Source organism: Hirundo rustica, chromosome 8, assembly GCF_015227805.2.
Source record: "Hirundo rustica isolate bHirRus1 chromosome 8, bHirRus1.pri.v3, whole genome shotgun sequence".
Classification (NCBI taxonomy): Eukaryota; Metazoa; Chordata; class Aves; order Passeriformes; family Hirundinidae; genus Hirundo; species Hirundo rustica.
Window position 1 is genome coordinate 19717639 of NC_053457.1, and position 15262 is coordinate 19732900.

General features: G+C 39.3%; 1 protein-coding gene across 1 annotated transcript in view; it reads left to right on the forward strand.

Annotated features, from left to right (window-relative positions):
* The window catches only part of TNKS2 (tankyrase 2), a 29677-nt gene extending 24927 nt beyond the window's left edge, over positions 1–4750 (forward strand). Inside the window, exons 25-27 of the mRNA XM_040071449.2 lie at positions 411–597; positions 1985–2141; positions 2440–4750. Of these exons, the coding sequence (XP_039927383.1) occupies positions 411–597; positions 1985–2141; positions 2440–2502 (407 nt within the window). The 3' untranslated portion in view covers positions 2503–4750. The remainder of the gene's footprint in view (positions 1–410; positions 598–1984; positions 2142–2439) is intronic.
* Positions 4751–15262: the final 10512 nt, after the last annotated feature.

Sequence of the window (15262 nt, forward strand, 5' to 3'; positions counted from 1 at the left end):
ATAACATTTAAGCAATTATGAATGAAGATTAAGTAGTGTGCCTCCTCGAGTCTGTTTTATCAGCTGTATAACCAAAATGATTAAAAGTCAAAATTTATTCTGTTCAAGGATTCTGTCTAAGGATTGTTTTGGGGTGGGATTTTTTTGTTTGTTTGTTTTCTTGGTTTTTTAAGTTGATAAGTTAGTTTTGTTCAGCATTCCAGAAAAGATAATTTATCATTAGCAAGGTAAAGCCAATTGAAGTATTTCCTGTGCACAAATACAGAGTTTGTCCTGGTGGGCAAAGTTCACAGTGCACGTTCATAAGGAAGGCTACATAGTTCCCAGCACAGTGGGAACAAGTGATTGAATTGTGACATGTACAAAAAACTGTAACCTGTATGTTCAATATTTTACTTCCTTTCTCTTAGGCTCCCCCTTTGTGAATGCAATCATTCACAAAGGCTTTGATGAGAGACACGCCTATATAGGCGGCATGTTTGGAGCCGGGATTTATTTTGCTGAAAATTCTTCCAAAAGCAATCAATATGTGTATGGAATTGGAGGTGGAACTGGATGTCCAATTCACAAAGATAGATCTTGCTATGTTTGCCACAGGTAAGTACCTTGAAAGAATCTGATTTTGCTTTTGTATGTTGTGTTCTAGACCATCAATGCAGCAGTCTCTCTCTGAAGAACGGTTTGCTTGGTAACCAGACCTTCTCAGTACTCTCTGTGTGCTGGGCCTAATAGAAACTATCAGAAAACTTTGACATTTAAGTCCTAAAAACCTTCGACCATCTTCAGTGCATTTAACCATATCTTTACTCTTAATATAAAAGTCAGGGAGCCAGAGAGTGAAGAGGATCTGCTGGATGCTTATGTGAAAGATGAGCAGCAATATGAGTTTAGTTCATTGCCTGTTACAGAGAAAGGAGAAATTCAGAGATATTCAGATGCAGTATTTCTTTGAGGAGGATGTACTTAGTAACAGTCAGCCCTTGCATCACTGCTTTTTCCCACGCTGAAATAGAGATGTGAATTTGTGGATTCTGCCATTAACTGAGTTCTTGAATCCACTTTTCAACAGAAACACCTGTTATGTCCTTACCAACACCATCAGTTCAGAATGAACTCTTATGTCATGGAATCAGTTTTGGTGGTGGCAGTCATTTCAAGCAGAATATTTAGTGTTTCTGTGCATCCTGTTTTACATTGGTATACAAGGATAACCTCATCCTTCCAGTATCCTTGAGTCTCTCCCTTTTTTCATGTTGCTTACTCTTTTCTGGCACTCAAATAGTGAGGATCATCTTCCAGACTTACAGGGGATATCAGAGTCCTTTCATGCTTCCTAAAGTTTTGAGTAAGAAGAGATTTTTAGTTTGTCTTCTGCAAAGAATGAGAAAAGCAAAAGTTTTGGCAGAGTGAAATGGTTCATAACCTTAGTCTATCAAAATGCTCAGGATTCCATTGTCATTGCAGTAGGTGCGTGTGTACAGAAATAAGAGCCCTTGTTGAGTCTTTTAATAGTGGAAACAGCATAACAAACTGACAAATGCTAGTCTGAGGTAGTTTGCATTGACCTAGAGTGTGCACTTGGCCGTGATGTTGATGTGGCTGTTGGATACAAGCATTAGAACACTTGTGAGTTGCATTAGAACACTTGTGAATTACATTGTCAGGATGAGTAATGGGGAAAGAGAATAAAAAACTTTTTCCTAAAAAACCCAAAAAATGGAAATAAATAAGTAACATACAAAGAAAAGGTGGTGGCAATCTCGAGTACATTGTTTAACATGCTGTTTCCAGTAAATAAGACAAACATTTTTCCGTGTTACTACTAACCCTTTCCTTGGGCTAGAGCTTTCCAAAGTGAGTGTAACTTGTGTTCAGGAAAACAGAACCCGAGAAATTTATGAGCTGTGAAAGCTGACTAAAGTGGATTCAAGGTTCAAAGTCATAAGCGTTGTGTATTCAGGGTCCTTTTTCCCTTTCAACACAGGCAGTTGCTCTTCTGTCGTGTAACGTTGGGCAAGTCCTTCCTGCAGTTCAGTGCCATGAAAATGGCTCATTCTCCCCCGGGACATCACTCAGTGACTGGGCGGCCCAGTGTAAATGGATTGGCATTGGCAGAATATGTCATTTACAGAGGAGAGCAGGTAAATAGCTTTGGGGTTGGTTTTACAGACCCTCTTTTGTCTTTTTCAAAGGCATGTAATGCATGGGGGATTTTTTCCTAGGTTTGTGGTACTAGGACTTGCTTTTGTCTTAAAACAAACTCCAGCTGCGGTTGCAGGTGAAAGGATGCGTGCTTCCTGAATGATCCAGGGATTTTTACCTGTGATGTTTTGCCCTTTTTGCCTTTGGCATTAATAATTTTTTCTTCTCCCCAACAAACATTCTGCATTTATCCAGAGAATGAAATAGTAATAAACAATGTGTGTGTCACTCTTCCAGGCTTATCCAGAATACTTGATTACTTACCAGATCATGAAACCTGAAGCCACCACTGATGCTTAAGAAAAGTTACTTGTGGGAAACCATCAGACTTTGGATGCAAAGATCTCAATGGCTGCCATCCCGATAATTACAAGTTTTTGTTGAAAAACTTCCCATTCCCAGGTGGTGTGGTAGCAAATGTGAACAAAGTATACCAGTTTTGACTTGATAAAGCTTTAATAATGTACAGTATGTTTTTCTAAAATTTCAGAAATGTCCTCTTTTTCAGCACTTTAACAAATACCATTCCAGGCATAAACTGGGGTTTGGCTGTACTAAATTATAAACAAAAATTAACTTGAAACAATGGTTTTATACAATACTGCATTCAAATCTAGCAGAAATTGTAATGGTCTATACAGGAACTCATTTTACTAATATTGTGTTCTTTACAACACTGCATTTACACTGAAAACTATTTCATTTGTAAAACTGTAAATAAGAGCTTTTGTACTAGCCTGGTATTTATTTACATTGCTTTGTAATATAAGTGTTTTAGAACTGCAAACTTGTACAAAATGTTCTTTCCAGATGTTTGTTTGTTCATCTCTGTTTTCTCATGCAAGATAGATTTGAAAAGTCTTTTTTTTTCAGGTTTTATCACTTAATTGTGAGGGAGAAAGCAAATTTTATCTGAGGAGGTTTAGAAATATCCAGCTTTAGATTGAATACACAGATTTTCGTTCTGTATTTTTATTTATGAAATATGCATTCCTGAGAATGATGGGCTATGAGAATAGAATGTTCCAGACAAATACTAAAGTGGTTTTCCACCTACTTCCTAGAGTTGCATATTTTATTTCTGTAAAATGCCTTTTGAAGTTTTTTATTTAACTATAGGTATAGTTAACCTGTATCCTGACTTCAAGGCTAGTAGACCTTGCAAGTTACAGTTTTAGTAAATTATTTTCTTTGAATGTAGATGGAAAATTAACCTCAAGAAGTTCTTTCTTGAGTTTCTCTTGCTTACATTTAAGCCAGGAAGTTAAATAGTTTATTCCTAATACGAGGGCAAACGACTTGGCCTTTTTTGTATGCTTATTTTGGTAGATTAATCTACCTGTTGGTGCCCTCGGAATACAAGCATTGCAAGGTGGAAATGTTCCAAGCCATCCTGTCATCTCCGGTGTCTCCTCCGTGTTAACGTTCAAGCTGTGGTTGAAGCAGGTGTGTAGGAGCGTTTGTCTGCTCTCAGCTGAGTGGAACTGGCGGGGCTGCACCTTCTGCTCCCACTCTGCCACAGCAGCAGCTGCCTTTGGTGGCCCTGCTGAGGCCCCTTGGACAGAGAAGAGTGCAGAAGGGACAGCCCCTGTCCAGGTCTCACTCGGGGTTCCTGACTGCACCCACCCGCTCGGTCAGCGCTCTCATAGCTCTTGTGTGTATTCTGCTTTTCTGCTATCTGCAGTTTTTACCTACATATTTCAAAAATATGTAAATACAAATTATAAGTTACTTGGGGTTAAAGTGGGTAGGAGTATATTTTAGTTGTTTAATATTTCTGCGTTCAGAACACTGTCCCGGAAGACAATTTGTTTGCAGGGCATGTTATCTTACCATGGTTTTAAATGTAGTAACTGGTCAAGATAATGAAATCCTCTTGCTGATGTGGTGGTTATGTGATTATGCTCTATGTAAAAATGTATTGAACCTTACCCAGTTATGTGAGGAGTAAGATTGAAGAATTCTTGCAGAAAGTAATATTGGCTATGAATAAAAAAGGCTTTGATTTTTAGGTACTTTCTCCCAGCATGTTGCCTGTTCCTTAGGTATAGTAATGCTGGAATTTGTGTTCATGCAAAATCTGTTAATTATGTTTAAAACTTTTTTGTTATTGCTAAAATGCTTCATTCTATATGAATGATCACCTAATGTCTTGTAAAATATTGTGGTATGATAGCATTTTAAGTGGTACCACAATGTTGGTTTTGTCTGTTTGGGGATTTTTTGAGCTGTTTTTTTGCATGACATACCTTGCACTCTGAAGATGGAAGCTGTAATGATTTGATAATACTGACTGTTGAGGTGAACCTTTAATCCCTTGTGCAATTAGTTCTGCTTTACGCATCTTGAAGTGTCTTTACATGTACTGTATGACATTCCATATCCATTTAACACTAAATAAATTTAATTCACTGGTTTTCTGGTAGCATGGGAGTAATTACAGATGTAGTATGTTAACCCATTGTTTTTATAAGCATGCAAAATGCTGTAACAAACTGCACCACTGGAGGCAAAACTAATTACATTAAGTAGAAGACCTTTTAATGTGGATGAAAACCTGTAAATACTGGAAACTTGTAGTTCGATTATGGCTAACTAACAGCTTTAGCTAGCAGTGAAAATGTTTTAGTGATAAACCCAGAAGTAAGTTTCAATTTGTACACTTAAAACTCCATTATATTGTCCAGAACTAAGAAAACTTTCTTACATTGGTTTTGTAAAATGGAAAGAACCTAAAGAGTCTTACCTTTCAGATAACTGCACGGGTGTGATACATACATGAGCAACAACAGAAGGAACTGTTTAGATCACTGGTAGTATTGCAATAAGTAAGTAATTTTATTTCAGTAGGACAATTTATATGGTGGTAGGTTTCCAAAACGAGGTTTGTATAGAAGACTTAAATAGACATGAGCACTAGAGGGCAGGAAAGCAAATGTTTTCTATGATTAATGTTGATGAAAATCTTTAGAGGGTCTTGGGAACACAAGTGATAAAATTGCTCCTGAAAATTCCACCTATCTAGGTTGTAAAAAATTAACTTTCCATTCTACATTAGATCTGTTTTTGTTTAATTAAATAATTAGTATAAAAAGAAGTGATACAACTAAGCAAATTGAAAATATTATGATCTTTTCTTAAAAAAATTACTCGTAAGTTAGACTTTAGTTCTTAGAAATCAAAAAACAATTCAGCCACACTCTTCTATCTTATATAATTGAAAAGTTGATTATCCATACAGTGCATGTTACAGAGGTATGTTGGCACTCATTTTGAATGCAAATGACTGTGTATAAAGGAGTTGCTACTGTCCTTTCTATCCTGAACTTGCTCACCCTTGCTCAATCTCTGGAAAAAAAAAATTGAAAAGAAGTTTTAAAGGCGTCTTTTCTTGCAGACCATCATTGTCAGTGAGAGTGCTGCAGCCTAAGAGCCATGGCCCTTTCTTTGGCCCATCTCCTGAACTTAGTATAAGAAAATGGATTTTCTCTTCCACCGGAAACAGCCCCATGGGTGTCTCTTTCTGCCCTCCAGTTAAAGGAAATGGTATAGTGACTTGATTGGTATTGAGCTGAAGCAACCAAGGCTGCTTTCTTGCCTTCAGTGGCCTGGCAGTGAGACTGACTGAGGCCTTGCCCCTCTGTGGTTCTTGAAGCTGTGCTTAAGTTGCAGTAGGAGGTGGAGGTGGTGCCAGCAAGGGAAGTGCTACAGTAGACGGCATAAGGGGAGGTGTGTCCCTCTTCTTGCCTTGCACAGCAAGCATAAGCAGTGGTGCGTCTGAGAGTATCAGGGGGTTCCTCCTGTGGCTCACTAGATCAGAAAAAGCTACAGACAGCCAGAACAGAACACAAAAGAAAAAGCATGTAGATGACTGGTTTGGAGATAACAAGTTCTGCCCTAAAAGGGCAAGGTTGGCAGCTGAGAGAAGACAGACATGATGGAGGGAATAGAAAAAATAACTTGCAAAAAAAGAAAGGCAAATTCTACACGCACTGAAAAGGCATGGTAGGAACAACAAATCTAATTGTTAGAAGTGGTCAAAGAAGTCATGGTACATTGACTTCCCAATTTATGTTTGACATAAAAAAAGCAAACAAACACTCGTGTAGACATTACAGGGATTTCAAAAGGGCTCCTCTTGAGAAGAACACATGTTTTAGGAGGGGAAAGTTGCAGCCAATTCAAAACATTAGTATTAAACCTGGGGAAAAGTGTGTGCAAAAAAACGAAATAGGATTTAAATACCAAAGGCAAATGCCCTGCACAATTGATCTTCAAAACTTTGGTTTTGAGGCATTGATTATCAGAGGTAAGCTGAAAACCCCCAGTAGATAGCATAAGAGCAAAGTATGTCACATTATCCACTTGGAGTCTGTATTGTAGTAGGAAGTGTATGAGGAGGTGGGGATTTTAATGCAGCCAGAAAACTCGAAGGAAGTGGAGGTGAGATCCATCTCTTCATCTGCAATCTTGATAAAACTGGTCGATTTATAAGTGTGTTTCAGCTTGGGTCTTCCTGGGTGGCACCAAAAGTGATTGGGCTCCTGACACATGCAGTGACACAGCCAGGGGAACGCTTCCTTGCAGAGTTTTTAAGCTAGGACCATTAGCAGTTTTCAAAAGACCACGGCAGGAGTCTTTGCAAACCTCAACATTTAAAACATAGGTGAATTGTTTAAGGAGCAAAAGAAGATGCACCTGTGCCTGAGAATGTGCGACTGAGGCCTTTTATAGTTGGAAAAGCAAGCTTCATGTCAGCTGCTAATACTGTGTACAGATCTGGGGTGGTACATGTGGGGAAGGGTTAATATTGAATAGTGTAGCTGATAGAAGTAGCCTGAGAATTTGACTGGGAAGTAGTTGCTTTTTTCAGGGCCAGAGGTGTCTGGCTTTGTGCTGTTCAGCTGCTCGTCAAAAAGGTGACCTTTGCCAGCCAGCGATGCATTTGGAAGCTTATTTCACAACAAGAAATTTAATCTGTTTTGTGGGGCTGTGGGCATCATAGGTCAATAGATGTGCACAGAAATAGAACTTCTTACTAGCCTGATAAAGAAGCTGGTAGGTAAATTAAGCAGGTAAATAAATTAAGCAAATAGGTTGGACTCAGTCTTGGAGGTCTTTTCCAATCTCACTGATTCTGTGATTCTATGAAAGGAAAAAATAGATCTTGTGACAGTAAATCAATTAGTCCATATAATATTTATGACCCAGCTGAGGGGAGATTGTATCTAGTAGCTTTTTAGTCAAAGTAGAATGTGACAGCAGTTACATTAAGTATTGCTTTAATTAATGATAGAGTGAGCTACTAAGCAGACCAAAAGTGTCATCTTTAAATAAACCTGTATATGATGACCAATGTATGATAATGGTTCCCTGTGTGAAAGTATTTTACTGAAACATTGCAAACATGAAATTAACTTTGATTTTTAAATTAATTAGGTTTGAAATTAAAGAGGTTTACTTTGAATATTAGTATTCATTAGAGCACTTGTTTTCATCAAACAAAGTCTAATTCAATGTTTAGGGAAAAACCAACTTAGCAGTTGGGTACTAAAACTTAAAGATCTGTAAATGATCAAAAAATACATAAATAAGTGCAACTTTACAGACAGCATAGTTCCAGTACTAGCATGAGGCTCCCAAAGCACATTGTGTCAAAGGTGTTATTTAATGCAAAGATTCTAAACCAAATAATCAGTGAAATCTGACTTCAAACTAAATGGACTAATGTTAAAGCCTATTTCAAAATATTAGGAATGTGAAAATGCACTAGGAACTACAAAATTACAGGTTTTTAGAAAACATTTTCCTATTGAGCGTAAATCTCTGAATGAAGAACCATTTAACATATCACTAGAGAGGTGGATTTCTGAAGGTGCAGAACAGATCTTGAGAAAAATGAGGTTTAAGAAAAAGGAGGGAGCGGGGTTGTGGGTGTGTGTAATTGAGCATCTCAGAGTGGTGGCAACTACGTTAACAGAAAAAATCAGGTCAGTGGTACACCACAAGGTCTGAAATAGTCCACTCTAAATTAGAGTGAAAGGCATCGAGTGTCTTGATAAGGAGGAAAAATTAGAGAAACATGCTGCTCTTAAGTGTGTCAGATTGCTGAATTTCTGAAATAAAAAACTTACAGTGAACCTCCTATCCAACATCCTACATGTATATGTGCCATGTAAGCATTTTGAGTAGCTTTAAAAGCCTCTTGGCAGTCAGGCTCAAAATGAGATGGAGAGGCAGAATGATGAGCTAGCTCATTTCTAGCAATTCTCAGTAGTAGCACAGAGCAGCTAAGTCCTGGGGGAAATCCTAATGGGAATAACCCATTATGGATAGGATTGGCCAAATATGGAAACCTGCTTTTTAATGTAATTGTGTATTAGACCATATGCCAAAGCACTTCTGAAATATCACCTGCTATTGAAAGTGTTCTTAGTCAATTATAAATTTGGAAACACTAATAAAAAGCACAGATATTTATAAAATACAGAAAGAAATAATAGTAATTTCAGACCTGGAGAAGTTAAAGGAATATTTCAATCAAAAGGAAAAATTAACACTGCAAATAGATTTATTCAGGGACGTGCTTTAAAGTTTTGGATAGTTTGTTCATGTAAGTACCATGTGCTGTAGGGACATAGTCCAGCAGAAGTACTGAAATCATGACAGCACTTTGCAAGAGACACAAGAACCTTATACATGTGGCAAATCTTAAAAGCCAAGGACTGATACAAAATAGTCCATAAACTCTTGGGTTTAGGTATGCCTTCTCTCTGTGTTCTGAGACTTCCCTCCCCTTTCTCAGAAATACTAGCTTTTCAGTAAAGCAGTTGAACAAAATGTATGAGTTAAATATTTCCTATATCAAGCTTTAATTGTGTTTAGTTTTTTGTAAAGAAGAAAGAACAATGGTGTGACTTTGTACAATTAATAGCTTAAATATTATTGTGTAATAGGGTGCATTGTTATGTATTAATGATGTTTCATTGCAATATCAATAAATAACATATTTTCCTTTAAAAAAACAAACTACAAAGTAGTTCTTAGTATGTCTCCTTCACTGGACTGAATTTACAGTACGTATTTTGTGGAATTTGTGGTTCAGCATCTTTAATCTACTTTAAATACTGGTAAAGTAGTGGGTTTGGACTCACTGACCTACTAGTTTTAGCATTATGAATTATATCTGTAAACATACATTTGCCTCATAATTCTGTTAGCCACAGGAAAATTAAGCAGAAGTATATACTAAAATTTAGCAATACAGTGTTTTAAGGTTATTGAGCAGAATAGTTAATATCTCATAGTCAGACACAATTAATTCTCCCCTGTCATACCTGATTCTAACAGTAAAATGCTACCAGGATTTCCCAAGCAAATTCATTATGTCCTTTAGTTTTAAAACTGTCTTTATTCAGGTTTCTTTTTTTGCAGCATTTTGGCTCTTTAGACCTCTCAGAATTATTTAAATGTGGCTGCCTTTTGCACCTTCTCTTGTTCCAGAGAGCAGGGATTTGCCAGCATTAAGCACCTCAGTTTCTCGGTTCAGAGCGTGCCCCTCTCTAGACCAGCCCTCTGTCTGATCTAAACAAGCGTGAGAAATCTGTTCTGTGGGGCTGCAGCTTCATGATCTAAAATGAAGCGATGTGGGTGGCTTGTGGCAGGAATGCACACATCCTAAATGAACAGCAGTTTCCATGGGGATGTCTGTACCTGTAATAGCAGTCACATGTCATTTTTATTGCTGGAAATTCCTGTTTCTCTACAGCATTCTTCATAATTTTGTCTCGTTTCTTTTTTCAGCCCAACTCAGTAATAAAGTGATTTGACATGGAGTTCTGTGATAGGCACAATATCCACTGAGAAGGTGAAAGACACTTCAGTTCATAAAAGTGAGGTTCATCCACCTTGCTCCCAGGTAACTTCACACAAAAATATCTGCTGTGGTGCTTTCAATATACACTTTTAAAAGCAAATTATCATAGAATCCTGGAATGTTTTAGGTTGGAAGGAACCCTTAGAGCGCATCTAGTCCAAACCCCTGCAATGAGCAGGGACATCTTCAACTACATCAGGTTGCTCGGAGCCCTGTCCAACTTGAATGTTTCCAAGGAAGGGTGATCTACCACCTCTGAGCAACGTGTGCCCCCATTTTACACCCTCATTGTAAAAACTAGATTAATTCTGGCTGGTATTAAAGAAGCTATATTGCAACTGTTAATTTCAAAGCTTGTATTTGAGAAGGATAAAATTAGTTTATCATTCTAGAGGTTTGTTTTTTGGGTTTTTTTTAACAGACCTTTGCTTGCTTTGAAATAGAATATTTCTATTCTACATGTTAAATCTTAGGAGTAAGGTCACATCATAATAAAGCTGTTTGCTCTTTTAAGTACTTTGAAGTAAATAAAGGAGTATCTGCCTGAGAGAAAAGGAACTATGTCCAGCTTGTATTTATAGTTTAGGATTCAAAAACTTAACTTGGAGAACATACACCACTAACTGTTGAGAACAAGGTAGACTAATCTGCTTGCTGCTGATGAAAAATGCATGTGAGATCTGTAGCTCCTATGTGGAAAGGACAACCAAGACCACCAGTTCTGCCAATCAGTCATTCACATTTCCCACTGTTTTCCTCTATTGTAGCAAAATGTGAGAAGCTGCCCTCAGGCCACACAAACAATGCTCTTTATTGGTCTTTACTGAGGCATGATCGGGCATCTATGCGGAGACTGCCAGCCTCAAAGAAGTGCTAGTGGATGACATCTGGCAGCCTGGCTTTGCTACAGATAGATTTATGAGCTGTGAAAGATGGTCAAATTAACATCTTCTGCATTCTTGATAGGATTAGGGTTTCTGGGACATGCAGCTATTTGCATATTGCCGTGACTTACCACATCAGTATTGTGTTTGTGGCTCATTTTAATAGATTGGGAGGCAGCGGGGGCTTTCTCCCTTCTCGTCCTTTCTCAGTCAGCCTTGGCAGTGGCGTGGCTGTGTTAGTTTATCAGACCTAACAGAAATCATACTTCTTGTTCTGACTCCTTCCAGCTACAACCTTAATGCAGCTCAAGAGCAGCAGCAGTTGTAAGAGTCGTTTTGCTCAGGGAAGGATGCTCTTCACTGGCGTGAGCTCACACAGACACACACATGAGGTTGAATGATAATGCATTTCTGTGTGAGTCCACAACAGTTCTCCCTAGGAGTTAAAGACAGAAGATCTGACAGAAGCTACCTTTCTACAGCCTCAAGCAATTATTGAAGGTCTTGGAAAGGTTAATTTACCTATAGAAACATAGCTGAAAACTGTTAGCCTTAAATCTCTGTCCCTCCACCCCTTCCCCACACAAGGCTTATGAGACATTAAATTTGAAGAATTAGAGATTTTAGGAAAGTTAAGATAATAAGTTGCTGAATTAGCTGAAGTAGATAGGTAAACTTTGTTCACAGTTAACAGAAGCTGAATCTTAGATAAGATATCCCGGATTTAGTAACTAGTTGCTTGTTAGCTTTATGTTTATGTAGCTGTGCTTGTAACAAAAAAAAAAAAAAAAAAAAAAAAAAAAAAAAAAAAAAAAAAAAAGTGGTAAATAGGACATAAGACAGCTGCAGATTTCCTGCTTAAAGGACCCATTGAACACAGGAAACTATAAGTTCTACCAAGGATTCGTATGTCATGGATGCATTGAAAAGGTAGAAAGGTCAGGAGGAGGAAGACTCATCTTACTTCCTCATTTTGGGTGAACCCTCCCCAGAATAGACCCCCGACTCATTTTAGGAAACAAACTAAGTACGCACGTTTAATAGCCTTTTTGTCAATTAACATACGAAGCGAGGAATGGGAGGTGACAGTGGTATGAATATGTATTTGTATTTGGGGTATTCAACGCTTTTGTAAATAAAAGGCTTTGTAATTACCTGTGAATTTCACAGTGTATATTAGGGAAATATCCCACGTGCTGCCCGGCCATAATAAACATACACTTTCTAACTTTAAACTGTTAGAGAGTTTTTGTCTGTCACAGTTGGGTATCAATACTAGCTCAATACCCGTATTTCTTTAATAAGTCACTTAGACCACTTTTTTTTTTTTTAATGTTCATTTTTATTTTATTTATAAATGCTGATCATCCGTTGATGATAAAATATAGTTTGTGCTTGTCACTAGACTGAAGATGGTTTCAGTTTGCTGTGTGGGTTAAGTGACAATGGCCATGCACCCCTCACAATGTTCCCCAGCCCTGGGGTGCCTGTGTGGGATAACTGGGTTAACACCACAAGCCTGTGCTGAACAGGATTCTTAAGGTGCCTAGAAAAGAGAGGGTATCCAACAAACCACTGTTTTAAATTTACAAAGAAAATTTATATGTACTTACTCCTTACCTAGTCTGTAATAATTAAAAAAACAAATGAGCTATTGTTTTTCAGGAAATTGTGACTTTTCCAGCCTTATCTTCTAAGTTACCTATGCCAGTTTTTTACTTTCACTCATTTAAAATTAGCTGGTACTTCCTCTCAAGCACAAATGACTTCTATCTGCAAGTGATGTGTGATGGAAATATTTTCATTAACCTCATTCAGGGGTTAGCTCCAAATTTCCCCCAAGAAGTCTACTCCACTGGCACCTTAGCTTGAATAATTTGAAATGAACTAGCAGTGAGAGTCCCACCACTCCATCAGGTTGTGGACAGAGGAACTACAGAGGTGGACATGTACGTGAGCATCAGAGTCTGACCTCCTGTGGCAGCAAAGAGCATGAAGAAGGCAATGAAACATCTGCACCACCATTGCAGGTGAGGAGGACCTATGTAAAAGGCAGACCAAGCTGTGACTGATTATATTGTGGTCTCATTAGGCACATACACCTAATTTTGTGATGTTAGTTCACTGCTAAGCTATGTTTACCGCATGGGCACACTTAAAAGGAAGAAGGCAGCCAGTGCCAGGTGATTTGGGCTCTCCCCACCAGCCCGGTGCTGGCAGAAAGGGCCAGATGACTCCTCATGATGTCCCCATCGCATCTTTTCCCCATAGGTGCCCCCTGCATATGGCTGACCCCCACCCCAGGGCTCCCTCTTCTCCCAGAAATGAAAAGAGAAGCTTTATCTCCCTTGGGTCTATAATAACTTCCTCCTTAAGCCAAACTACTTTTCATTATCTGCTGCTGTTTTCCTGCATGACCACAGCACCACGACGCCCGTTTGAAGAAGCCGTCCCGTCCCAGTTTTGCAGTGGCCTGCTGAAGCTCCAGAGAGCCCCGCGGCCATTGGGACGCTGTCGGTGTGTCCGTGTGTGGCGGGAGGGGGCTGCAGGCCTTCATTGGCCCCGTGCTGGGTGGGATGACATCAGGCCCCGCTTTCCATAGGGCCTCCAGCTTGCCCCGAGAGAATAGAGCTGAGGGGAGAAAACCATCGCACTACACCCTCTCGGCTCCAATGAGAACGCAGGCAGCTTCAGCCAGGGATAAAAGAACTTTAAAAAAAAAGACTGTAGTCTTGGAGCTGCTATTAACGGGAGATGAATTGCAAGAGACCATTTCATGCCAAGGGACTTCAGAGAGCAGCATCCCCAAGAGCCATTAGCTCTCAGCGAGAGTCGTGCTGAAACCCTTTGCTGTCAGGACAAAAGCATGCATATAAATTTTATACCATTTGTCTTTGAGCAGAAACAAAAGATCGGCTCCAAATCCTCAACATCTTGTCTCACAACAAAATAATACTGTCTTGCGTGGCTGTCTTGTTACTCTTTTCCCATCAAAAGAATACTGGTCATAAATTTGTTCATAATTTTAGAAGATTTTGCTCTTAAAATTAAAAGAGAAGCAGCAAATACACGGAGTTGAGGCTACATTTATTCCTGTTAGTGCAAATCTTGCTGCTGCTAAGGATGGTGACTTTGGGAAGTGCACAGTACTTTTTTAATTTGACAAGAAACACAGCTTTAAAAGGTTAGCCACTACAATTTCTTCTCCTGCTTTTCATTAAACTAACTCTGAGAATGATGCATCTCATGTATTTTCTGGTTACAACTGCAGTCTGAAAAAAAGAAATTCCTGTAGGATTTCTTTTTGTTCTTTCTCAACCAAGAACTCAAGCCCTATAGATATTTTGGGACATAAGACTTTTCAATTACTCATGAGAGAATATCTGCTGGGTCCAGTAGTCAGATTAAATATGGGCCCTGTAAATAATTTGGAGAATAAAATGTTTAAGACATTTTTTCTTAAATTAAGAATGTGTGCTGAAGTAGATATTACACACAATTTTATATTTTAGGATTTGGATCTCTATAATTGGACCAGATTTTGTCCTATGGGTTTCTTATTACACATTCACAAATGTGTAATATTTGTGAATGTGTAATAAGAATTTAGTTCTGTGTTTTATCGTGATGCTCCCATCAAACATTTTCTCATTTTATGCCAGTCTAAATAGAAAATAATGTCGTGTTAGAGCCTAAAATTAACTACAACTTAGTCCTCAGAAGCCTTATTTTACATGGAGCAGTTATTCCAAGGTTTGCTCTAACAGATGAACATGGAAGCTTCTCGAACTGATCCAGCAGCTCTGGAGTGGGTGTAAAATGGGTTGAGTGAACTGCAAGAGGTGCTGGTGTGGGACGGTGCAGTGTGTGCCCAGCAGGCAGCAGAGCCCTCGTTAAATAAATCCATGTACCTGTCCAGGCTGTAAGGGCCAGCAGCAAGGACGGAGCTCTGAAATAGAACTATAAAGAGATACTTTCTTTGATTGGTTGGTTGGTTGGTTGGTTGTGTGTGTATGCGTGTTTTCTGTCAGTGAAGCAGCCGCGTTTCCCCGGGGTGCTGAGACCCCGGGGGCCACCCTCAGTGTTTGTCCCTGCTGGCCGGGGCTGTGAGAGCCTGCGGGAGCGGGGCTGTGCTGGGCTCTGTCCCGTGAGGGCTGGAGCGGGGCTGTGCTGGGCTCGGCTGGAGCGGGGCTGCCCTGGGCTCTGTCCCTTGGGAGGGCTGGAGCGGGGCTGCGCTGGGCTCTGTCCCGTGAGGGCTGGAGCGGGGCTGTGCTGGGCTCTGTCCCGTGAGGGCTGGAGC